Source organism: Osmerus eperlanus, chromosome 3, assembly GCF_963692335.1.
Source record: "Osmerus eperlanus chromosome 3, fOsmEpe2.1, whole genome shotgun sequence".
Lineage (NCBI taxonomy): Eukaryota > Metazoa > Chordata > Actinopteri > Osmeriformes > Osmeridae > Osmerus > Osmerus eperlanus.
The window spans coordinates 19,607,441-19,634,368 of NC_085020.1; the positions used below are offsets into that span (position 1 = coordinate 19,607,441).

A 26,928-nucleotide genomic window follows, 5' to 3' on the forward strand; every position below is an offset into this window, starting at 1 on the left:
TTCATTCCTGTTAATATATTTCTGTATTGACCAGGAACTGAAAGACAGCCAACAAAATCATTTGTTGCTGTGGCCCATCAGCCTTGGAACCCGTAACTCGTCATAAGGGGAAAGGTTACCTCCCCTGTCTCTGCTTTGCCCACCCAGAGAATTGGGCCCGCCAATGAGAAAATGAGCTATTGGTTTTTCCTCAAGAGACACCATGGCTTGTAAACGACTGAAGCATGGCAGTTAGCTCCACCTCTTTCCTCCTCATAGCATTTAAAGCTACAGACACAGAAATGGCACGTCCTAAGGAAAGCTCATTGTGGGACTGCTCATAGTGGCTGTAATTCTGCACCAAGGCTGAATTTCGGTAATTTTCCCGAATGGGAAAATGTGTCCAAACTTAGGACTGGTACTGTATATCATGAAGTGCTTCTCATTAACATTACCTACCCTGCCTTTAAGTTAACACCATTCAATATGTAACAAATATGTAATATATGTGTTCTCTTACATGTCATCTAATGTGTGGTAGATGAAAGTGTCTAAAATACAATTGCGTTGTGGAAATCAATGTAATTATTTACAACCTATTGTACTTGTCTTAAGGAAATGTTTAATAAGCAGCATGTCTTGTGTTTATCTTTAGTTTCCATGGTGCAAATGTGATGCTCATTATTCCAGAAGAATAAAAATAGTACACCTGTTAGGGACTCTGCTATGATTGTAGCCAATATCTGCTACAGCTTATATTTTATATAGAAAATAGTTATTACAGTATTTATAAAGTCTGATCATGGAGAAGCATAATAGTATATTATATTTTACAATTTTACAATAACTGCACAGTCTAGAGCATTTGTACTCATTTTGTTAACTCATTATTATTAAATAATTGTACATTAAAACATTGAGGCCTACGCATTCAGTATCTCATGCATTATCTGTATGAAACACTGTTAGAAAGTGTTATCTGTATATATATACAATCACATACTAAAACCTTACTCATTATTTATAATTGAATGACATTTGAATAATGTTTCACAAAACTCTTACTCAGATTGATGTACATTTTGGGTCGTAAAGAAGACTTTGTGGTCAATCTATATGAGAACACATTAATTTATATCAAATGTATTAGTTATGTGGTACAGATGAAAACACCACACATAACTCTAGCGTACATGTATTTATCAAATAAGTACTGTATAATTCTAAAATAACTTTAGAGTACACATGAAAAGCTATACACAAGCAATCTGCAACATGCCCTGTTTTCATCAGGCTCATAAAAAGCCTCAAAGCAGACGGGGGGGAGGTCGTGAGAAGCTTCACTGAGGGAAGAACATTCCATGAAACAAACTGGCAGAAACCACAATGCAGGTTATACACAAGCACAACACTAATGAACAATGCAGGACAGGTGTGCAGCAGGTTAGACGGTTGGAGAAGCAAGGCCAGAGAAGCAGGTGAAAGGTAAAACCTGGACCGGAACACACCTGGAATACAGGCAAGAACAAGTGACAGGCAACAGAGAAACAGGGAGGAGCAGAGGTCAAGAGGACCTACCAGCTGAACAATGACCTGACAATTTTAACATACACTCAAAACTCCAAAGTCAATGTACCGCTAACAAATATTTAAGATTCATCTATAACAAACAATCTTTCATTTAAAGTAACGTAGTTTGCAAAGAAAAAAATAATTGAACCATCTAATTGTCATTGAAAGTAATGGAAATGTAGTTATAAAGTATAACCTGATATTTTAAAGATTATGTTTTAAGAGATCATTTTCTGAAATGACAACAATTTTAAAATGTGTTTTCTAATTTCTGGCAACTTCAAACCATAAATAAGAGGATTCAAAATGGGAGGAATAACTACAAACTCCAATGATAAATTACTAGTATAAAAGGATTCAGTTCATTAGGTTCATAACGACTCAGAGTAATTTCACAGAATGTGGTGATTGAATAGTTAACAAATGTAACAATATGAGGTAAACAGGTTTGTAATGCTTTTCCTCTATACTCTGTGGAACTTTTCCGACAAACTAATAGAATTCTTAAGTAAGTATACAAAACAAAGACCAATGGTAGAAATATTGAAGTAATAGTCCCCAACATTCCTATAGCATTGTTCAGTCTTGTGTCCACACACGACAATCGAACCACAGCCCAATTTGAACAAAACATTCTTGCTATTCTGTTGTCACACAATGGTAGCTTGACAGAAAGGTACACGATTAATCCTACAATGAACATAGGATAGGTCCACGCAAAGGCTATTAACTGACGGATCTTTAAAGTTACATTGTTATGGTAATGCAACGGTTGACATATTGCAACATATCTGTCATAAGCCATGATCCCCAGAATGCTAAATTCATATGATGCATACAAGTAAATGACACATATTTGTGTGAAACAAGCAGGACGGGAGATTAGATGAATATCAGAAAGAAGATCCATCATGAATCTTGGGAAGAAAGCAACAGAACCATAAAGAGAATTGATTGAGAGACATGAAATTAAAAAATACATGGGTTTATGCAATGTTTCCTCAAGAGAAACTACAATTATTATAATAATATTTGATGTGATTATAGCAATGTACAAAGGCAAGCACATACAAAAGTAAAGATATCTGTAGAGTCCTTGGTCCTCAAACATGATGAAGTTGAAATAAAATGGAGAAGTTCCATTCTCCATGTCATTGATGTTTAGTAGAGGAAAACCTTGGTGAAAAAAACTGGTGATGATGCTGTAAAAAAAAAGAAGTGAGGACCACAAAATATTGTGTTTGGAAAATGAACAATGAATGAATGAGCTTACCACTTTAGATGATTCAGTGTACAGCTAGTGTACTCACGCTTGGCACGTCTTTTTATGTAGTTCATCTAGTGGGCGAGGTGGAATATATCCCAGATGGAATATAGTGCTCATCAATAGAAGATGGTTGGATTACTATGGGGTTTTATTGTGAATCTGAATTAGTATCTCCTTCCAACGGTCAAATACTATGTTTATCCAGATAGTTACTATACCAATACAGAACACATCAGATAATGATCCTTCAATTGTCTATTTTAAAGCTGTGTTTTATTTGTATTCTTCATTATCTAGGAGGCCTTGCTCAATACACTTCCTTTGTAAAAGTGTAAATGTTATAACAGTTAGATCAGAAAATACTTTGAAAATAAAGAAAATAGCAGAAAATCTGGTTTCATAACAATTCACACATATTGCACACACATGTATTGTAGGAAGGTTATAAATTGCTCACAAATCCCTTTTTGTTCATTCTCTTCTTATTTGTCACAATGTATGTTTATTGATGAAAGTGCAAAAGAGACATATGACACTCTCAGGTTGTATAAAAGACTTGCAGGGGAAAATGGTTAATAAGTAGTTAATCTGTTTCATTGTTTTATTCTAGAGTGCTTCATATAGGTCTTCCTCCTTCAGTACTGTTATCCAACATTGAACATGAGGCCAAAACAGTGTTGAAATGTCCACTGTATTGTTCTCAACGGAACGGAAGTTCAAGTATATACAGTACAAAACATTAGCTGAATTAGTAAATTGCGTAGGTATGAAAGAAATAGTTATTATGATTTTGGAAAGCATGTGACAAATTGGAGCAGTGCTAATGTTATGGCTTTGGCGCGTTGGTGGTCTTTAGTCAGTGTTCCTGGACTCCTCTGATGACATAAATTAACTTACTGGTGTGATCTGTAGCTATATTACATTCTGTACGGACTCTGTGATCCCTACCAAGGAAGTTAGAATATTCCCAAATAATAAACCCTGGGTTTCAAAAGACTTGAAGAGTCTTTTAAATCAAAGGAGAGCTGCATTTAAGTAATAGAGGAGTTATAGCCAAGGTTAGAGAGTTGAGAAAAGAGCTACGGGCTGAAATTAAGAAAGCAAGTTTCAAGTTTAACTACAGAGACAACATAAAGACAGAATTTAGAAGTAATAATCTAAGAAAAGCTTGGAATGGCATGAAAAAGATGACTGGATGTCATATGAGGGGGTAATAAGGCAGTCAGTCTGGAGGGTTTTAATTCTGACAGTCAATTAGCTGATAGTTTGAATGATTTTTATTTAAAGTTTGATAAACAAGATTTTAATAAACAGATAGACGAGATGAGGTGCAATACTAAGTCGAGTCAAACATTGACCATTGATGTTGACTTTGTTGCGAAACTGTTTAGGCACACCAACAGTAGGAAGAGTCCAGGCCCTGATAAGTGGCAAAGTACTAAAGACTTGTGCTGATCAGCTCTGCAATGTTTTTCAGGTTATTTTTATGAAATCTCAGGAGTTACAAAAGATTCTGGAAACATTAAATTATTGTCCCTGTCGCTAAGTGTACAAAACCCTAAGTCCTTAAATGATTTTAGACCGGTAGCACTTACATCATTACTTATGAAGGTTTTAGAGAAAGTGGTGGGACGGGCTGTTAGGCAGCAGACCCAGGGTTCTCTGGATCCTCTGCAGTTTGCTTACAGAGCTGGTAGGGGTGTTGAAGATGCCTCTCTGATGCTGCTGAACAGCTTGTATCATCACCTTGAGGGCCCACTAACTCATGCCAGACTTCTGTTCATTGATTTTTCTTCTGCTTTTAACACTATTAAACCACACTTGCTAGTAGAGAAACTTCTCTCTGACTTCAATCTCGATATTAATATTATTGGATGGATCTTAGACGTTATGACATAAAGATTACAGTGTGTGAGAGTTACTGGCATCCTCTCAGACAAGCTCCATTCATTCATTGCCTCACCACAAGGTTGTGTGCCCATTCCTAGATTCAAAACTATTGAGGGGATTGAGATTGATTTTGTTGAGAATTATAAATATGTGGGTACTGTGCTTGATAACAGGCTGTAACTTAAGACCAACACAGATGCCATCTCTAAAAACGTACAGCAACGTCTCTATTTCCTGAGAAAAATTAACTCTTTTAAGGTGTGCACCAAAATGATTTATAGAACTTTTATTGAGTCGGTGCTGACCTTTTGTGGTGTGGTTTGGGAATCTGAATCTGAACAGGCTTGATCGGCTTGTCAGAGTGGACAGTAAAGTCATTGGGGTAAACCAAGTTTAGCTCTCTGAGCTTTATGTTAGGCAGGTTGTAAGGAAGACCCAGGCCATATTGGCTTGTACTGACCATCACCTGAAGGGGGAGTTTGCGCTCTTGCCTTCAGGAAGAAGGTATTGAGTTTCCACCCACAGAACAAAAAGATTTGGGGACTCTTTTGTTTGTTTTGCTATTGGGAGGCTACATTTGCATAAATTAATGGCACTAAGTATTCATTGACGGAACTTATTTCTGGGTTTCAACATTAAGTGATCCTTGTACTGTACTGTGTTGTGTTGTTGTCTCTGTGTGGTGTCAGGTATGCTGTTTATGTAGTATTTATGATGGATTGAATGTGTTAAACTGTAATACCTGTCTAGGATAGCATGCAGCAAGACAATGTACTGCCAGAAAAGGTTTTCGGTTCTGTGATGGCATTTTTTGATATAGTTACTAAGAATGTATTTTTAATAGACTGAGGTTGTGTTTAAACAAATGGATGTTGCAGTTGGTCTTAAGGTATTTATGGTGTTGGGTTATGATGCCTGATTGAGAAGCTAGGGGCACGGAGGTTGGGGGATGTTTGAGTTCTGTGGCCTAAAGGGAGATAGGTCAGTTGATCTAGCAGCCCTGACCTTTTGGCCGAGGAGATTGTGTCCTGTGTCCTGTTTGTGTTTCATTAAGGGTATCTTTACTGTCCTCATTTAGAGAAAGAGCCGTGACATCAAAAGACTTTGGTCACTTGACCTGGGGGGTTATATTGTCTTAACTGTCACTGAGCAGTGCTGACCAATCACAGAGTTCAGAAAAACCATTTGATCTAAAGTTTATATAAGGCAGGGTTTTAGGGTTGTTCTGGATCACTCTGGCGAACGACCTGTGGCTAGCACCTCCTTCGTTATGACTGATCACAAAGTACTTTGTTAAATCATGATCTGTATGAGCAAAATAAATTGTAATAAACCCACATCTCTTGACTACTCAGATCTACACAGTGCCGCTTGAATTTCCACCATTACAGTTCTAAAAAGTGTTTCAGTGCCAGAAAGTGAGAAACTATAGGCGGGTGTTTGACATGCTTGACTGGAAACTAAGACAAAAGCAAAAAGCTCCCATCACTATAAACAGAATCGGGCTATTAGTCCAAAGGTTGCCGGTTCGATTTCTGGCCGTGCAAAATGACGTTGTGTCATTGGGCAAGGCACTTCACCCTACTTGCCTCAGGGGGAATGTCTCTGTACTTACTGTAAGTCGCTCTGGATAAGAGCATCTGCTAAATGACTAAATGTAATGAAAGGGATTTTATCTTACAGCTCTTGTCATATGAAGAAATCCCCCGGGAGAGATGCAGCCCTAATGGTATGACATGGTATGACTTTCAGACAGAGACCTAATGGTTACTGTAACTGCAATAGAAATAGCGTGTTTACTAATATTAGTGTGTTGCATTAACTAACAACCACATTGTTACATATTTTGAATACAAAAGAAAAGCACAAAGGTTTTTGGAGAAAAAGCCCATGGCATATGTGTTCATACATTAAACACAATTCAACTAACTGAGGCCTGGTTTTAGGTTTTGGATTTATTTGTATTTGATTAATGACACATTTTAGCAGAAATAAATAAGAGGAATAACAGGATGGTCTTTGAAGTTACTGATGTTGACCGCTACAGTTGACAGTTGCATATTGCAATAACATTGTAAAGCCCTTTATGAATCCAGGCTGTTTAAAATAGTGAATTAATATGTGAAATACAAAATGTTTTGTATAACCTTCACATGTTGATGAACTAAAACACACCATGGTTAACTGAAACACAAAAAATGTGTGAGTAAAAAATAAAAGCCTCCATCTGGAAATATTACCTCTTGGCTGAAGCAAAGGGGTCGTTCTCTACAACCACTCAGGGTTCCTACTGCCCGCTGATGCTTTTAGATGTGAAGGATGTAGAATGGAATTAACACTTGCATGAGGCCCTATGTATTATTTACATTTCACTCTATTAGAATTTCTCACAATAACTCAGTATTCTCTTTCTCACTTTACTCAGTTTAAGGCCATAAATGAGGGGGTTAAGAATCTGAGGAACTATCAGAAACTGTAAGGCCAAAAAGTTCTGAAGACTTTGTGGTAAATCTCTTGAGCCATATCGGGTGTACAATACATCAAAAAACAAAGCAACTGTTACATTTAGTAATGACAGTAAATGTGGCATGCATGTCTGCATGAACCTACCCCTGCTCTCTATGGACTTCAAACATGACCTGATCAAATATACATATGAACACACAATAAAAATGACATGCCCAAAAAAGAAAAATATGACAATATATCCAACAATGTTGTTTGTAATTGTGGAAGAGCAAGCGAGTTTAACTACAGACCAGTTCTCACAGTAAAGTTTCTGTATCTGAGAACCACATAGTTGAAGTCTGGATGTTAATCCCACTAAAACGGACATGCAGATATAAGGACTCAACCATGACAAAACTATTAAAAGGCAGACCCTCCGCCTGGTCATAACAGAGTGATACTGCAGTGGTCTACAGATTGCCACATACCTGTCATAAGCCATCACTGCTAGAATAGAAAAGTCACAGCATACTGAAGAATATATTACAAAAGCCTGAAATAGACATCCTGCATAAGAGATGACATGAGCACCAGACAGCAGATCTAGAAGGAACTTGGGGTAGAATCCCGTAGCACCATAAAGTCCACTGATGCAGATATTACACAAAAAAATGTACATAGGTTCATGGAGATTCTCATCCAAGATGATAGTTAAAATGAGACCAACATTTAACAGAACAATCACAAAGTAACACAATAAAGTGAAAGAGAAGAGTACGCCTCTATAGTGCATTGTCTGATTCAACCCAGAAAGAGTAAACACTGTAATAATGGATGCATTTTCCATTGTATACAACCTACAATAATATTGTCTATATATTGATAAATCTCATTTCAATAATGTGTGTCCTTCAATTTACACTATCCATGAGATCCCAAACCATATTTACCTGTACCTTACATCTAAAATCAGCCAACTGGTTCTTCAAAAATTCAAACAAGGTCTATGATCAATATGACCATATAGGAAAACATACGTGTCTGATGTTTTCTCAGTAGTGGGCATCTCCGGCCTTACACCATCAGATCTCACCTGTTAACCATATTTATAGTCTCTCCAGCTGCGTGATGGCAGCATCTTACTGCTCTGGGACTTCAGAGAGATCCGTTGCCTGAACTGAGCTCTGCTCCAATCAATGACTCCATGTTTGATCTGTCATCAGTTGTTCATGAGAGACAATTATCAGTGAATTACAGAATACAAACCTATTGATGTGACAATGAAAGAAAACTAATAAGTAACATGCTGGTATATTCTCAATGAGCATGTATGAAAACTGTTGTGCGCAATTCATATATTGTGTAATTTTTCATAGGTTGTGTAAACGTATAGTACCCTGTAATGGTGTGATCATCCTGGTTCACAGGAGTAGGTAAGATTAGGACATGGTTAAAGGTATTAAGCTTTCCACGCATTGCCCATTTTTACATTAGGCTTATTTCAAGAAAAAGGTAGAATATTTTAGCTAATTTTAAAGGTAGAATATTTTAGCAAATTTCAGCACTTACTGTGTGAGCATTTTTTGAGTATTTCCTCAGGAGTGTTGATACATTTGTAGTCAATAAATGAAAAGCCCTGCAGCAAATGTTTGTGTCACAAAGTATGGCAACGTTACATTACTCAATTTCATTACTTAATTGAAATGCATTTTTGCTTTGAATCCCCTGATGAATCCTATTGTGTCAGTATCAAAATAGAGGAAAAGTTATCATCTCAGTGTGATACAAAAATCTATAACATAACATAAAAGGACAGGAGCTAAACCTGACTCACAGAGAACTTGGGTCCAGGGATGGAAAACTATGTGTTGTTTATGCTCATCCACTCAATGTAAGTAAATTACACCTGTGCCTGTTCTAACAAATTCTTATAAAACTGTTAAGAAATCATAATTATGATGCATTTATTTTCAAATGCTTCTATTCAGAATGATGACCTTTAACGTTTCTCTGTAGTGATGCTTCTGTAGGCCCAAGTCTGCACATAACCTTTCTGCTGGTCTTGGGGAGGTCAGCATCACCACTCTGACCCTCTGTGGGTCTCTGTGGGTCTAGTGACACTCCCTTTCACCAATACTTGTACTTATTTGATAGCTAGGTATAATTATTCTGACAGTTGTTGTGAAACTGGGTATGTTTAGCTTTACATAGATGGTACAAGAAAAGGTCTGAGCGTTATGCATACAGGCATTTATTAAGCTTAAATCAAACCTTTTTAAACAAAATGGAAACATTTACAATTGTTCTTGCGTTTCTAAAATACCTATTACTACCTGGAGACCCTGCGATTACATCATAAGAGTTTCTGTTTTCCCTGAAATTATGATGACAACATGTTTTGAATGAAACCCTTATTAGTTACAGTAATGACCTTCCAAGGGCCACTATTATCAACAATTAGGAGCTTTAGCCGGTCCAGGTCCCGGAGGTCGTTTGCTTTCAGGCCGGAGGGTTGGTCCAGCAGGGACACGGACCCACAGCCGAGGCCTTCACTGGGGATGAAGTAGCTTAATGACACTCATTACTGTAAAGTTGCATCACTTCGGGGACACCGGATGACTTGTCCGGTACTGATTAGACTGTTAGCTGTCTTTTCGTCATGAATAGAACTATGAATCAGAATCTGATGAACTCTCAAGTCCCTGTCTCTTCTTTTACTGTATCTGTTCATTTTGGTGTGAAATTTAATGATTTGTAACTTATATTTTGTAACTTAATCATTTTTAACAGGGCAGGTCCATAATGCTCAATAAGACAGGGGCTATGTGATTACACACAGATGTGTGTTGGATATGCCACTACATACACATATACTGGACAGTCAAAGTTGTTGCATTACGAGATTAATTTAACACACAGATGTTTAACACTGTTACATTCCATATAAAACGCAAGTTCATTCATGTTCCTATGTTGATACCCCACAAGGCCCGTAGCCTGGTTCTGAGATTAGCATAACCTGACCTCAGTCACATGGGTTCAAACAACATGATCAGGTATGTTTGCCGAATCTAAAATTCTACACAAGTACATGTAAAAACATTAAAAACACTTAGTTCAAGATTTAGTATTGATGGATAACACATCCACTTTATTTACTCTTTCTGGATTGGATATGACAATAGACTACAGAGCAACACTCTTTTCTCTCACTCTAATGTGTTACTGTGTGATTATTATGGTATATGTTGCTCTAATTTTCACTATAGTCCTGGATGAAAACCTCCATGAGCCAATGTACATCTTCCTGTGTAACGTGCATCAGTGGCCTGTTTGGGACTTCAGGATTCTATCCCAAGTTCCTTCTGGATCTGCAGTCTCATTCTCATGTGAATTTGTATGCAGGATGTCTAATTCAAGCTTTTGTAATATATTCTTCTGCCTGTAGTGACTTTTCAATTCTAGCAGTGATGGCAGTTAAACTGTGTTTAGTTTCACATGATTGTTCCTGCTGACTGTGCCAGCTGAAAAAAAGTCTACATTTCAAGAGCTAGGCTCAATGAATGAGTTTTTGGACCAGAGTTAAACATGCAAGCTGTCATTGTTGTTTACTGTTAAATGTACCACATTTCCATGCTCTTAGACTTTGATGTGCTTGGATGTTTTAAGTAAGAGATTTGTCTTTTGATATACAGAATGACTGAATGTTTTCTTGTGTGAATATACAAACTATACATCTATGCAGTTTTGCACTGAAATTAAATTATGAACTGGTGAAAAGACAGTCTGGGATACAAAGTACTCAATTATTGGTACCAGAACAACATGAAGTTCCATATTAACTGAAGTCTAACAACTGTACCTTATGAAAAAATAACTGCCTCATAAAAAATTTGCTGTACTAGGAAATGCCTTCCAAAATATAACATGTACTTTGTGTCTTTTAGCATATTGTATCTCTCTGGAATTGACACCTATGTTCCCATATGCCAGGTTGCAGAGAGTTCTCTGACTTCACATCTGTGTGAAATGTCGGCCTAATATCTTTGATATGACAACACCAGTTTGAACATGAGTGATCAGATTTGGTAAAATGCCTGTGGTTTAAAGTGTGGGCAACAGCATTTACTTGACAGTTTTGGATATTTATCACTTTATTACCGACATTTGTTTATTTATGGCCCTGGGGAGGAGTCCATGAGAAAACTAAAAACTTAATGAACGCTGTCATTGTGTATTTTGTAATATATATCTTAAATTGCTTCCTCAATTTCAGGGTGGTTTGATTCCCAAAAGTTAATTGTGAAGACTTGGAGTAACATATACAATAAATCCTGATATCAATTAAAGTGCAACAACCATGAAATATCAATGTAGCACAGCAACACAGACGACAGAAAATGTAACCAGTACAAAGCAAACCAGGGCTGGCCCAAGCCTTTATGGGGCCTTAAGCAGAATTGATTTTGGCGCCCCTCGGCGTTGCTTTTTTATATATATATAAATATATATATTTTTACATTAAACTGTTATTTCATTTGATCTTGGGGGCCCTCTGGTGGCCATGGGGGCCCTAAGCAGCCGCTTAGTTCGCTTATGCCTTGGGCCGGCTCTGAAGCAAACACACAATTAACCATATATACTGTACATACATAACATAACATAAGGAGCTAAACCTGACTCACAGAGAATTTGGGACCAGGGATGGAAAACCATGTGTCATTTACGGTCATCCACTCAATTTATCTAAATTACACAGTGCCTGTTCTAACAAATGCTTATAAAACTGTTAAGAAATTATAATTATGTTGGTTTAGCTCTCGCTTTACTACATTGTGTTTTAGCCATTAATTAAACTGCCTAGATATAATGGAATAACAGGATCACATATAACATTTTTATCATTTCATCAGCATAGAGAAGCAACGATTTCAACTGAGTGCATGTCACCAGCGACACAGCAGGTTTCTTAATGACAGCAATTTAACCGCTCAGCCTCCAATAGTTTCTGTGTTGAGTGAGAGCAATGGTGCCAACTCCTGTGATTTCAATAACTTTAGGATTCTAGTGAGTCAGTTATATTAGATGTATGTATCACAAGCAGATTGATTTGTCTTGGATATTAATTTAGATTGCATGACATGTCTGGCCTTTTACTCATCTTAGCCCTATAATTGTTGTGGATGGTTTGGAAAAGGCTTCTTCAGCTGTAGCAGTTGTCTAGCTAAGCAGTTTGGAGGCAGTTATCTTTTTGGCTTTGCCCCACAGTGTTCTCAGTGTCATTCTACCATCTTCAGCCACAAGCTTCTTTCTTTAAATTACATGTATTTTATGGCTCGTGAAGCAACAATCTTACTAACAATATATGGTCAACTGTCAACCAACTCTGTGAAAAGTATAAACAGTTATACGCTATAGCACAATACTTGTATTTAATTGCTAGCTTTCGTTAAAGGGGGCATTCACTGTTTTATTTTCAAATGCATCTATTCAGAATGATGACCTGTAAAGTTTCTCTGTAGTGGTGCTTCTGTAGGCCCCGTCTGCACATGACCTTTCTGCTGGTCTTGGGGGAGGTCAGCATCACCACTCCGACCCTCTGTGGGTCTCTGTGGGTCTAGTGGCAGTTGGCAACAAAGATCTTTGTTTTGTCTTGTGCTCATTTGGTCTCACAGGTCTGTAGTATGTAAATTGACATCAAAGGATTGAGGACTAATGACCTGATGAGCAAATAATAGATGTTTATTTTATTTTATATTTTATTGTATAGTTTATTTTAATCTAATTCCATTGCTAGTTATGTACCCTTAGTTTGCTAGTTATGTACCCTTAGTATAGTTAGTCCTCATATTTAAATTTTAGATTCCTATATGTTTAATGTTTGCACCTTCCTGCCAAAGCAAATTCCTTGTCTGTGCAAACTTTCATGGCGAATAAAACCCATTCTGATTCTGATAAGCATGTTTATGCTTTCATAGTTACCCTCCCTTTCACCCTTTCATTATTTTGACAGTTGTTGTGTCACTGGGTATGTTTAGCTTTACATAGATGGTACCAGAGAAGGTCTGAGAATTATACATACAGGCATTTATTAAGATTAAATCAAATCTTTTTAAACATTATAGAAACATTTACAATTGTTCTTGCGTAAAATACCTATTGGTACCTGGAGACCCTGCGATTACATCATAAGAGTTTCTGTTTGAGTTGTTTTCCCTGAAATTATGATGACAACATGTTTTGAATGAAACCCTTATTAGTTACAGTAATGACCTTCCAAGGGCCACTATTATCAACAATTAGGAGCTTTAGCCGGTCCAGGTCCCGGAGGTCGTTTGCTTTCAGGCCGGAGGGTTGGTCCAGCAGGGACACGGACCCACAGCCGAGGCCTTCACTGGGGATGAGGAAGCTTAATGGCACTCATTACTGTAAAGTTGCATCACTTTGGGGACACCAGATGACTTGTCCGGTACTGATTAGACTGTTAGCTGTCTTTTCGTCATGAGAAAAACTATGAACTCTCAAGTCCCTGTCTTTTTTTTTACTGTATCTGTTCATTTTGGTGTGAAATTGAATGATTTGTAACTTATATTTTGTAACTTAATCATTTTTAACAGGGCAGGTCCATAATGCTCAATAAGACAGGGGCTATGTGATTACACACAGATGTGTGTTGGATATGCCACTACATACACATATACTGGACAGTCAAAGTTGTTGCATTACGAGATGAATTTAACACACAGATATGTTTAACACTGTTACATTCCACATAAAACGCAAGTTCATTCATGTTCCTATGTTGATACCCCACCAGGCCCGTAGCCTGGTTCTGAGAATAGCATAACCTGACCTCAGTCACATGGGTTCTGAGGTCACCATAACCTGACCTCAGTCACATGGGTTCTGAGGTCACCATAACCTGACCTCAGTCACATGTTCAAACCTTTAGAAGCCTTGCAATAATTTACACGACGTCAATCAGTGACCATCTCTGTTGATATGCAACAACTGGTCGGGGTTAGAGTGAAGGTTAGTCAATAGTACGTTAATGTGTATCAATAATGTTTTGAGATTTGATGCAAAAACTATTCAAATAGTGTTACCATCGCCTATGTTACAATGACACATTTTGTGAGCACATAAAGTAAATGTAACACTTGTTCCACACTGAATATGTCAACAAAGTTTACTGTTGCTATGTAGTCATTGTCAATGGTCCTGATGACCATTTGTAAACAGGCCTGTGAGAAACATTAAGCTGCCACAAGCAGCATGAGAAATCACATTTGTGGAATGAGCCAAGACAAGGTATCTTTACTTCCATGACGAACAATCAGTACATGTTCAAGATTTAGTATTGATGGATAACACATCCACTTCATTTACTCTTTCTGGATTGGATATGACAATACACTACAGAGCAACCCTCTTTTCTCTCACTCTAATGTGTTACTGTGTGATTATTATGGTAAATTTTGCTCTAATTTTGACTATAGTCCTGGATGAAAACCTCCATGAGCCCATGTACATCTTCCTGTGTAACTTGTGCATCAGTGGCCTGTTTGGGACTTCAGGATTCTACCCCAAGTTCCTTCTGGATCTGCAGTCTCATTCTCATGTGAATTCTTATGCAGGATGTCTAATTCAAGCTTTTGTAATATATTCTTCTGCCTGTAGTGATTTTTCAATTCTAGCAGTGATGGCAGTTAAACTGTGTTTAGTTTCACATGATTGTTCCTGCTGACTGTGCCAGCTGAAAAAAAGTCTACATTTCAAGAGCTAGGCTCAGTGAATGAGTTTTTGGACCAGAGTTCAACATGCAAGCTGTCATTGTTGTTTACTGTTAAATGTACCGCATTTCTATGCTCTTAGACTTTGATGTGCTTGGATGTTTTAAGTAAGAGATTTGTCTTTTGATATACAGAATGACTGAATGTTTTCTTGTGTGAATACACACTATACATCTGTGCAGTTTTGCACTGAAATTAAATTATGAACTGGTGAAAAGGCAGTCTGGGATACAAAGTACTCAATTATTGGTACCAGAACAACATGAAGTTCCATTTTAACTGAAGTGTAACAACTGTACCTTATGAAAAAGTAACTGCCTTCTCAAAAATTTGCTGTACTAGGAAATGCCTTCCAAAATATTAAATTTACTTTGTGTCTTTTAGCATATTGTATCTCTCTGGAATTGACACCTATGTTCCCATATGCCAGGTTGCAGAGAGTTCTCTGACTTCACATCTGTGTGAAATGTCGGCCTAATATCTTTGATATGACAACACCAGTTTGAACATGAGTGATCAGATTTGGTCAACTGCCTGTGGTTTAAAGTGTGGGCAACAGCATTTACTTGACAGTTTTGGACATTTATCACTTTATTATCGACATTTGTTTATTTATGGCCCTGGGGAGGAGTCCATGAGAAAACTAAAAACTTAATGAACGCTGTCATTGTGTATTTTGTAATATATATCTTAAATTGCTTCCTCAATTTCAGGGTGATTTGATTCCCAAAAGTTAATTGTGAAGACTTGGAGTAAAATATACAATAAATCCTGATATCAATTAAAGTGCAACAACCATGAAATATCAATGTAGCACAGCAACACAGACGACAGAACATGTAACCAGTACAAAGCAAACCAGGGCTGGCCCAAGCCTTTATGGGGCCTTAAGCAGAATTGATTTGGGCGCCCCTCAGCGTTGCTTTTTTATATATATAAATATATATTTTTTACATGAAACTGTTATTTCATTTGATGTACTGTACATACATAACATAACATAACATAAGGAGCTAAACCTGGCTCACAGAGAATTTGAGACCAGGGATGGAAAACCATGTGTCATTTATGGTCATCCACTCAATTGAACTAAATTACACAGTGCCTGTTCTAACAAATGCTTATAAAACTGTTAAGAAATTATAATTATGTTGCTTTAGCTCTCGCTTTACTACATTGTGTTTTAGCCATTAATTAAACTGCCTAGATATAATGGAATAACAGGATCACATATAACATTTTTATCATTTCATCAGCATAGAGAAGCAACGATTTCAACTGAGTGCATGCCACCAGCGACACAGCAGGTTTCTTAATGACAGCAATTTAACCGCTCAGCCTCCAATAGTTTCTGTGTTGAGTGAGAGCAATGGTGCCAACTCCTGTGATTTCAATAACTTTAGGATTCTAGTGAGTCAGTTATATTAGATGTATATATCACAAGCAGATTGATTTGTCTTGGATATTAATTTAGATTGCATGACATGTCTGGCCTTTTACTCATCTTAGCCCTATAATTGTTGTGGATGGTTTGGAAAAGGCTTCTTCAGCTGTAGCAGTTGTCTAGCTAAGCAGTTTGGAGGCAGTTATCTTTTTGGCTTTGCCCCACAGTGTTCTCAGTGTCATTCTACCATCTTCAGCCACAAGCTTCTTTCTTTAAATTACATGTATTTTATGGCTTGTGAAGCAACAATCTTACTAACATTATATGGTCAACTGTCAACCAACTCTGTGAAAAGTATAAACAGTTATACGCTATTGCACAATACTTGTATTTAATTGCTAGCTTTCGTTAAAGGGGGCATTCACTGTTTTATTTTCAAATGCATCTATTCAGAATGATGACCTGTAAAGTTTCTCTGTAGTGGTGCTTCTGTAGGCCCCGTCTGCACATGACCTTTCTGCTGGTCTTGGGGGAGGTCAGCATCACCACTCCAACCCTCTGTGGGTCTCTGTGGGTCTAGTGGCAGTTGGCAACAAATATCTTTGTTTTGTCTTGTGCCCATTTGGTCTCACAGGTCTGTAGTATGTAAATTGACATCAAAGGATTGAGGACTAATGACCTGATGAGCAAATAATAGATGTTTATTTTATATTTTATTGTATAGTTTATTTTAATCTAATTCCATTGCTAGTTATGTACCCTTAGTTTGCTAGTTATGTACCCTTAGTATAGTTAGTCCTCATATTTAAATTTTAGATTCCTATATGTTTAATGTTTGCACCTTCCTGCCAAAGCAAATTCCTTGTCTGTGCAAACTTTCATGGCGAATAAAACCCATTCTGATTCTGATAAGCATGTTTATGCTTTCATAGTTACCCTCCCTTTCACCCTTTCATTATTTTGACAGTTGTTGTGTCACTGGGTATGTTTAGCTTTACATAGATGGTACCAGAGAAGGTCTGAGAATTATACATACAGGCATTTATTAAGATTAAATCAAATCTTTTTAAACATTATAGAAACATTTACAATTGTTCTTGCGTAAAATACCTATTGGTACCTGGAGACCCTGCGATTACATCATAAGAGTTTCTGTTTGAGTTGTTTTCCCTGAAATTATGATGACAACATGTTTTGAATGAAACCCTTATTAGTTACAGTAATGACCTTCCAAGGGCCACTATTATCAACAATTAGGAGCTTTAGCCGGTCCAGGTCCCGGAGGTCGTTTGCTTTCAGGCCGGAGGGTTGGTCCAGCAGGGACACGGACCCACAGCCGAGGCCTTCACTGGGGATGAGGAAGCTTAATGGCACTCATTACTGTAAAGTTGCATCACTTTGGGGACACCAGATGACTTGTCCGGTACTGATTAGACTGTTAGCTGTCTTTTCGTCATGAGAAAAACTATGAACTCTCAAGTCCCTGTCTTTTTTTTTACTGTATATGTTCATTTTGGTGTGAAATTTAATGATTTGTAACTTATATTTTGTAACTTAATCATTTTTAACAGGGCAGGTCCATAATGCTCAATAAGACAGGGGCTATGTGATTACACACAGATGTGTGTTGGATATGCCACTACATACACATATACTGGACAGTCAAAGTTGTTGCATTACGAGATTAATTTAACACACAGATGTTTAACACTGTTACATTCCACATAAAACGCAAGTTCATTCATGTTCCTATGTTGATACCCTACAAGGCCCGTAGCCTGGTTCTGAGAATAGCATAACCTGACCTCAGTCACATGGGTTCTGAGGTCACCATAACCTGACCTCAGTCACATGTTCAAACCTTTAGAAGCCTTGCAATAATTTACACAACGTCAATCAGTGACCATCTCTTTTGATATGCAACAACTGGTCGGGGTTAGAGTGAAGGTTAGTCAATAGTACGTTAATGTGTATCAATAATGTTTTGAGATTTGATGCAAAAACTATTCAAATAGTGTTACCATCGCCTATGTTACAATGACACATTTTGTGAGCACATAAAGTAAATGTAACACTTGTTCCACACTGAATATGTCAACAAAGTTTACTGTGGCTATGTAGTCATTGTCAATGGTCCTGATGACCATTTGTAAACAGGCCTGTGAGAAACATTAAGCTGCCACAAGCAGCATGAGAAATCACATTTGTGGAATGAGCCAAGACAAGGTATCTTTACTTCCATGACGAACAATCAGTACATGTTCAAGATTTAGTATTGATGGATAACACATCCACTTCATTTACTCTTTCTGGATTGGATATGACAATAGACTACAGAGCAACCCTCTTTTCTCTCACTCTAATGTGTTACTGTGTGATTATTATGGTAATTTTTGCTCTAATTTTGACTATAGTCCTGGATGAAAACCTCCATGAGCCCATGTACATCTTCCTGTGTAACTTGTGCATCAGTGGACTTTTTGGGACTTCAGGATTCTACCCCAAGTTCCTTCTGGATCTGCAGTCTCATTCTCATGTGAATTCTTATGCAGGATGTCTAATTCAAGCTTTTGTAATATATTCTTCTGCCTGTAGTGACTTTTCAATTCTAGCAGTGATGGCAGTTAAACTGTGTTTAGTTTCACATGATTGTTCCTGCTGACTGTGCCAGCTGAAAAAAAGTCTACATTTCAAGAGCTAGGCTCAGTGAATGAGTTTTTGGACCAGAGTTCAACATGCAAGCTGTCATTGTTGTTTACTGTTAAATGTACCGCATTTCTATGCTCTTAGACTTTGATGTGCTTGGATGTTTTAAGTAAGAGATTTGTCTTTTGATATACAGAATGACTGAATGTTTTCTTGTGTGAATACACACTATACATCTGTGCAGTTTTGCACTGAAATTAAATTATGAACTGGTGAAAAGGCAGTCTGGGATACAAAGTACTCAATTATTGGTACCAGAACAACATGAAGTTCCATTTTAACTGAAGTGTAACAACTGTACCTTATGAAAAAGTAACTGCCTTCTCAAAAATTTGCTGTACTAGGAAATGCCTTCCAAAATATAAAATGTACTTTGTGACTTTTAGCATCTATTGTATCTCTCTGGAATTGACACCAATCTTCCCATATGCCAGGTTGCAGAGAGTTCTCTGACTTCACATCTGTGTGAAATGTCGGCCTAATATCTTTGACATGACAACACCAGTTTGAACATGAGTGATCAGATTTGGTCAACTGCCTGTGGTTTAAAGTGTGGGCAACAGCATTTACTTGAAAGTTTTGGACATTTATCACTTCATTATCGACATTTGTTTATTTATGGCCCTGGGGAGGAGTCCATGAGAAAACTAAAAACTTAATGAACGCTGTCATTGTGTATTTTGTAAGATATATCTTAAATTGCTTCCTCAATTTCAGGGTGGTTTGATTCCCAAAAGTTAATTGTGAAGACGTGGAGTAACATAAACAATAAACCCTGCTATTAAAGTGCAACAACCATGAAATATCAATGTAGCACAGCAACACAGACGACAGAAAATGTAAACAGTACAAAGCAAACCAGGGCTGGCCCAAGACTTTATGAGTCGCTTTTTTATATATATAAATATATATTTTTACATTAAACTGTTATTTCATTTGATCTTGGGGGCCCTCTGGTGGCCATGGGGGCCCTAAGCAGCCGCTTAGTTCGCTTATGCCTTGGGCCGGCTCTGAAGCAAACACACAATTAACCATACATACTGTACATACATAACATAACATAAGGAGCTAAACCTGACTCACAGAGAATTTGGGACCAGGGATGGAAAACCATGTGTCATTTATGGTCATCCACTCAATTTAACTAAATTACACAGTGCCTGTTCTAACAAATGCTTATAAAACTGTTAAGAAATCATAATTATGTTGGTTTAGCTCTCGCTTTACTACATTGTGTTTTAGCCATTAATTAAACTGCCTAGATATAATGGAATAACAGGATCACATGTAACATTTTTATCATTTCATCAGCATAGAGAAGCAACGAGTTCAACTGAGTGCATGTCACCAGCGACACAGCAGGTTTCTTAATGACAGCAATTTAACCGCTCAGCCTCCAATAGTTTCTGTGTTGAGTGAGAGCAATGGTGCCAACTCCTGTGATTTCAATAACTTTAGGATTCTAGTGAGTCAGTTATATTAGATGTATGTATCACAAGCAGATTGATTTGTCTTGGATATTAATTTAGATTGCATGACATGTCTGGCCTTTTACTCATCTTAGCCCTATAATTGTTGTGGATGGTTTGGAAAAGGCTTCTTCAGCTGTAGCAGTTGTCTAGCTAAGCAGTTTGGAGGCAGTTATCTTTTTGGCTTTGCCCCACAGTGTTCTCAGTGTCATTCTACCATCTTCAGCCACAAGCTTCTTTCTTTAAATTACATGTATTTTATGGCTCGTGAAGCAACAATCTTACTAACATTATATGGTCAACTGTCAACCAACTCTGTGAAAAGTATAAAACAGTTATACGCTATTGCACAATACTTGTATTTAATTGCTAGCTTTCGTTAAAGGGGGCATTCACTGTTTTATTTTCAAATGCATCTATTCAGAATGATGACCTGTAAAGTTTCTCTGTAGTGGTGCTTCTGTAGGCCCCGTCTGCACATGACCTTTCTGCTGGTCTTGGGGGAGGTCAGCATCACCACTCCGACCCTCTGTGGGTCTCTGTGGGTCTAGTGGCAGTTGGCAACAAAGATCTTTGTTTTGTCTTGTGCCCATTTGGTCTCACAGGTCTGTAGTATCTAAATTGACATCAAGGGATTGAGGACTAATGACCTGAAGAGCAAATAAGCATGTTTATGCTTTCACAGTTAACACAAAGGGGGGGTTGCATAAGAGGACTGTTAATTAAGCCCAATTTGTCCAGTTAAGTTGTTTTCAACAACAACTACTCATTTCCAAGTTCTTAAACTAATTTGCACCCATGACACTCCTTTTCACCAACATTTGTTCTTATTTGATAGCTATGTACATTTAGTCTGACAGTTGTTGTATAACTGGGTATGTTTAGCTTTACATAGATGGTACCAGAAAAGGTCTGAGCATTATGCATACAGGCATTTATTAAGCTTAAATCAAACCTTTTTAAACAAAATGGAAACATTTCCAATTGTTCTTGCGTTTCTAAAATACCAATTAGTACCTGGAGACCCTGCGATTACATCATAAGAGTTTCTGTTTGAGTTGTTTTCCCTGAAATGATGATGACAACATGTTTTGAATGAAACCCTTATTAGTTACAGTAATGACCTTCCAAGGGCCACTATTATCAACAATTAGGAGCTTTAGCCGGTCCATGTCCCGGAGGCGTTTGCTTTTAGGCCGGAGGGTTGGTCCAGCAGGGACACGGACCCACAGCCGAGGCCTTCACTGGGGATGAGGTAGCGTAATGACACTCATTACTGTAAAGTTGCATCACTTCGGGGACACCAGATGACTTGTCCGGTACTGATTATACTGTTAGCTGTCTTTTCGTCATGCCACACTGATGAACTATGAACTCTCAAGTCCGTGTCTCTTCTTTTACTGTATCTGTTAATTTTGGTGTGAAATTGAACGTAACTTAGTAACTTATATTTTGTAACTTAGTCATTTTTAACAGGGCAGGTCCATAATGCTCAATAAGACAGGGGCTGTGTGATTACACACAGATGTGGGAGTCCGGTGGCTGAGCGGTTAGGGAATCGGGCTAGTAATCTGAAGGTTGCCAGTTCGATTCCTGGCAGTACAAAATGACGTTGTGTCCTTGGGCAAGGCACTTCACCCTACTTGCCTCGAGGGGAATGTCCCTGTACTTACTGTAAGTCGCTCTGGATAAGAGCGTCTGCTAAATGACTAAATGAAAATGAAATGAATGATGTGTGTTGGATATGCCACTACATACACATATACTGGACAGTCAAAGTTGTTGCATTAACTTCTGAGATTCAACCAATGATGTAATATAGCTAACAAGGTTAATAAACTAACAACTGAGACCTCCTTGATTATATATACAACTATTTATTACAATTAAACCCACCTCTACCACTCTATCCAGTCAATAGTATGTTAATGTGTATCAATAATGTTTTGAGATTTGATGCACAAACTATTAAACTATAAACAAGGTCTAGATCATTCTGATTTAAAGTATTCCATATGTATATCTACAACAACAGTATGGCTTTAATTTGTCTTTAAATTTGTCATACATATATTAGTTATTGCACTCTACACTGTTGGCAATAAACAAATGGATGAATGATAACTTTCTTAAATTAAATGAAGACAAAACCAAAGTCCTACTATGTGGCCCCAAATCCAAAAGAGAGATGCTTACTAAAAACTACTGTACTACTGTAACGCACTTTTCACTGGTCTTCCCAAGAAAACCACTGAAAGACTACACAGCTCATTCAAAATTCTGCAGCTAGATTATAACCAAAACTAAAAGGAGAGAACATATTAGTCCTGTCCTAGCTACTTTACACTGGCTCCCCGTTACCTTCAGAATTGACTTTAAGGTCTTTTTCCTCACATACAAAGCTCTACACGGACAAGGACCTAGCTACATTGCTAACTCCCTTATAAACTACACACCAGCTAGAACACTGCGATCATCAAATACAGGCCTATTAGAGGTCACCAGAAGCAGTCATAAGAAGATTGGTGATTCGGCCTTTGTCAATTACGCCCCAAAACTATGGAACAAATTACCCATAAATATTAGGGAAGCAAATACGCTAGACATTTTTAAAAGACAGCTTAAAACCTACCTTTTTACCAAAGCATTTAAGTAATTTTATCTCAGAAGGGTTTTACTACTTTTATTAGTTATATTATTGTTTTTATAATTTGCTATTTTAATTATTACTTTTATCACTTGTATTATTGTTTTTATTGATTTTATGTAAAGCACCTTGAGCTACAATTCTTGTATGAAATGTGCTATATAAATAAAGTCTTACTTACTTAATTACATTGTACTATAAGTAACTCACCACAGCAGAGACCTAATGGTTACTGTAACTGCTATTGAAATAGTGTGTTTACTAATATTAGTATGTTGCATTAACTATCAACCACATTTTTCCATATTTTGAATACAAAAGAAAAGCACAAAGGTTTCTGGAGAAAAACGTACAAGATTAGCAGCCCATAGCATATGTGTTCATACATTAAACACAATTCAAATAACTGAGGCCTGGTTTTAGGTTTTGGATTTATTTGTATTTGATTAATGACACATTTTAGCAGAAATAAATAAGAGGAATAACAGGATGGTCTTTGAAGTTACTGATGTTGACCGCTACAGTTGACAGTTGCATATTGCAATAACATTGTAAAGCCCTTTATGAATCCAGGCTGTTTAAAATAGTGAATTAATATGTGAAATACAAAATGTTTTGTATAACCTTCACATGTTGATGAACTAAAACACACCATGGTTAACTGAAACACAAAAAATGTGTGAGTAAAAAATAAAAGCCTCCATCTGGAAAATATTACCTCTTGGCTGAAGCAAAGGGGTCGTTCTCTACAACCACTCAGGGTTCCTACTGCCCGCTGATGCTTTTAGATGTGAAGGATGTAGAATGGAATTAACACTTGCATGAGGCCCTATGTATTATTTACATTTCACTCTATTAGAATTTCTCACAATAACTCAGTATTCTTTTTCTCACTTTACTCAGTTTAAGGCCACAAATGAGGGGGTTAAGAATCTGAGGAACTATCAGAAACTGTAAGGCCAAAAAGTTCTGAAGACTTTGTGGTAAATCTCTTGAGCCATATCGGGTGTACAATACATCATGTACAATACATTTAGTAATGACAGTGTGGCATGCATGTCTGAATGAACCTACCCCTGCTCTCTATGGACTTCAAACATGACCTGATCAAATATACATATGAACACACAATGAAAATGAAATGCCCAAAAAATAAAAATATGACAATATATCCAACATCCATGTTGTTTGTAATTGTGGAAGAGCAAGCGAGTTTAACTACAGACCAGTTCTCACAGTAACGTTTCTGTATCTGAGAACCACATAGTTGAAGTCTGGATGTTAATCCCACTAAAACACACATGCAGGTATTGTAGATCAGGTATGTTTCCCCTTTCTAAACTTCTACGAAAGGATGAGCAGTCAGAAATACAATTTGGCTAACTACATAATTTTTTCTCCAACCCTCCCCTCCTGATCAATGATGTAATATAGCTAACCAGGTTAATAAACTAACAACTCAGGCCTCCTTGATTATATATATAATTATTTATTACAATTAAACCCACCTCTACCACTCTATCCAATTACAACAATATTGATGATGAAACCACATTATTAAGTTTAGTAATATTATTGTAGGCGTATCTTTAACTTCAACTTAAATTGACTATTAATTTTATACTTCTCAACCATACCTAGCCATGTTCAAACCTTTTGAAGCCTTGTAATAATTTACACGACGTCAACTAGCTGTCAATCTCAACCATTTGTATGCAACAAATGGTTGAGGTTAGGGTGAAGGTTAGTCAATAGTACATTAACGTGTATCAATAATGTTTTGAGATTTGATGAACATTTCAAACTATTAAAATAGTGTTACATTCACATCTGTTACAATGACACATTTTGTGAGAATATAGAGTAAATGTAACACTTGTTCCACACTGAATCAACAATGTTTACTGTTGCTATGCAGTCAGTGTCAAGGGTCCTGATGACAACTTGCAAACAGGACTGTGAGAAACATTAAACTGCCACACGCAACATGAGGAATCGCATTTGTGGAACGAGCCAAGACAAGGGATTTTTACTTCCATGATGAACAATCAGTACATGTTCAAACATTAAAAACACTTAATTCAAGATTTGGTATTGATGGATAACACATCCACTTTATTTACTCTTTCTGGATTGGATATGACAATACACTACAGAGCAACACTCTTCTCTCTCACTCTAATGTGTTACTGTGTGATTATTATGGTAAATTTTGCTCTCATTTTGACTATATTCCTGGATGAAAACCTCCATGAGCCCATGTACATCTTCCTGTGTAACTTGTGCATCAGTGGCCTGTTTGGGACTTCAGGATTCTACCCCAAGTTCCTTCTGGATCTGCAGTCTCATTCTCATGTGATTTCTTATGCAGGATGTCTCATTCAAGCTTTTGTAATATATTCTTCTGCCTGTATTGACTTTTCAATTCTAGCAGTGATGGCTTATGACAGGTATGTTGCAATATGTAGACCACTGCAATATCATTCTGTTATGACTAAGCAGTGGGTCACTCAGTTAGTCTTTTATCCCTGGCTCTCTACATGCTGTTTTTTCACTACTGCTTTTACATTAACCAGTACATTGAGGTTGTGTGGATCCCATATAGATAGACTTTACTGTGATAACTGGTCTATTGTTAAATTATCTTGCACTTCAACCATTCCAAACAATATCATTGGATACATAATCATAGTCTTCTATTTTGGTCATTTTATTTTCATTGTGTGTTCATATGTATATCTGATCAGATCAAGTTTAAAGTCTATTGAAAGAAAGGCAAAGTTCATGCAGACCTGTATGCCACATTTTCTGTCATTATTTAATGTAACCGTTGCTTTGCTTTTTGATGTATTATATACTCGATATGGTTCAAGAGATTTGCCACTAAGTCTTCAGAACTTTTTGGCAATAGAATTTCTTGTTGTCCCACCAATTCTTAACCCCTTAATTTATGGCCTTAAATTGACTCAGGTTCAAAACAGAATACTTAGATTATGTACGAAAGTTAAAACAAATAAAATGTCTTTAATGTAAAATATATTTTCTTGCTGACTGTGCCAGCTGAAAAAAGTCTGAATTTCAAGAGCTAGGCTCAGTGAATGAGTTTCGAACCAGCGTTAAACATGCAAGCAAGCTGCCATTGTTTTTTTTACTGTTAAATGTACCACATTTCTATGCTCTTAGACTTAGATGTGCTTAGATGTTTTAAGTAAGAGATTTGTCTTTTGATATACAGAATGACAATGTTTTCTTGTGTAAATATACACACTATACATCTGTGCGAAGTTTTGCACTGAAATTAGATGATCATCTGGTGAAAAGAAAATCTGGGATACAAAGTACTCAAATAACATTATTGGTACCAGAACAACATGAAGTTCCATGTCAATTGAACTGTACATTATCCAAAAGTAACTGCCTTATCAAAAATTTGCTGTACCAGGAAATGCCTGCCAAATATACAAATGTACTGTATGTCTTTAAGCATCTATCATGTCTCTCTGGAATTGACACCAATGATTCCATATGGCAGGTTGCAGAAAGTGATCTGACCTCACATCTGTGTGAAATGTAAGCCTAATATCTGTGATATGACAACACCAGTTTGAACATGAGTGATCAGATTTGGTCAACTGCCTGTGGTTTAAAGTGTTGTCAACAGCATTTACTTGACAGTTTTTTACATCTATCACTTCATTACCGACATGTGTTTATTTAGGAACCTGGGGAGGAGTCCATGAGAAAACTAAAAACTTAATGAACGCTGTCATTGT

General features: G+C 37.1%; 3 protein-coding genes across 3 annotated transcripts; 1 reads left to right on the forward strand and 2 right to left on the reverse strand.

Moving 5' to 3' along the window:
* Positions 1-1,870: 1,870 nt before the first annotated feature.
* Positions 1,871-2,701, reverse strand: LOC134016920 (olfactory receptor 4B13-like). The gene has a single exon (XM_062456164.1). It carries the CDS (start codon positions 2,699-2,701, stop codon positions 1,871-1,873), a length of 831 nt encoding a protein of 276 aa, XP_062312148.1.
* Positions 2,702-7,085: 4,384 nt separating this feature from the next.
* On the reverse strand, positions 7,086-8,003 carry LOC134017019 (olfactory receptor 1D2-like). The gene has a single exon (XM_062456265.1). The coding sequence runs from the start codon at positions 8,001-8,003 to the stop codon at positions 7,086-7,088; it is 918 nt and encodes a 305-aa protein (XP_062312249.1).
* A 17,156-nt stretch (positions 8,004-25,159) lies between these two features.
* Positions 25,160-26,188, forward strand: LOC134017021 (olfactory receptor 1D2-like). The gene has a single exon (XM_062456266.1). It carries the CDS (start codon positions 25,253-25,255, stop codon positions 26,186-26,188), a length of 936 nt encoding a protein of 311 aa, XP_062312250.1. The 5' UTR covers positions 25,160-25,252.
* Positions 26,189-26,928: the final 740 nt, after the last annotated feature.

What these genes read in the sequence shown, in the direction of transcription:
- LOC134016920 (XM_062456164.1), bottom strand. Translation starts at nt 2,701, where the DNA reads ATGGAGAATGGAACTTCTCCATTTTATTTCAACTTCATCATGTTTGAG.
- LOC134017019 (XM_062456265.1), bottom strand. Translation starts at nt 8,003, where the DNA reads ATGGAAAATGCATCCATTATTACAGTGTTTACTCTTTCTGGGTTGAAT.
- LOC134017021 (XM_062456266.1), top strand. Translation starts at nt 25,253, where the DNA reads ATGGATAACACATCCACTTTATTTACTCTTTCTGGATTGGATATGACA.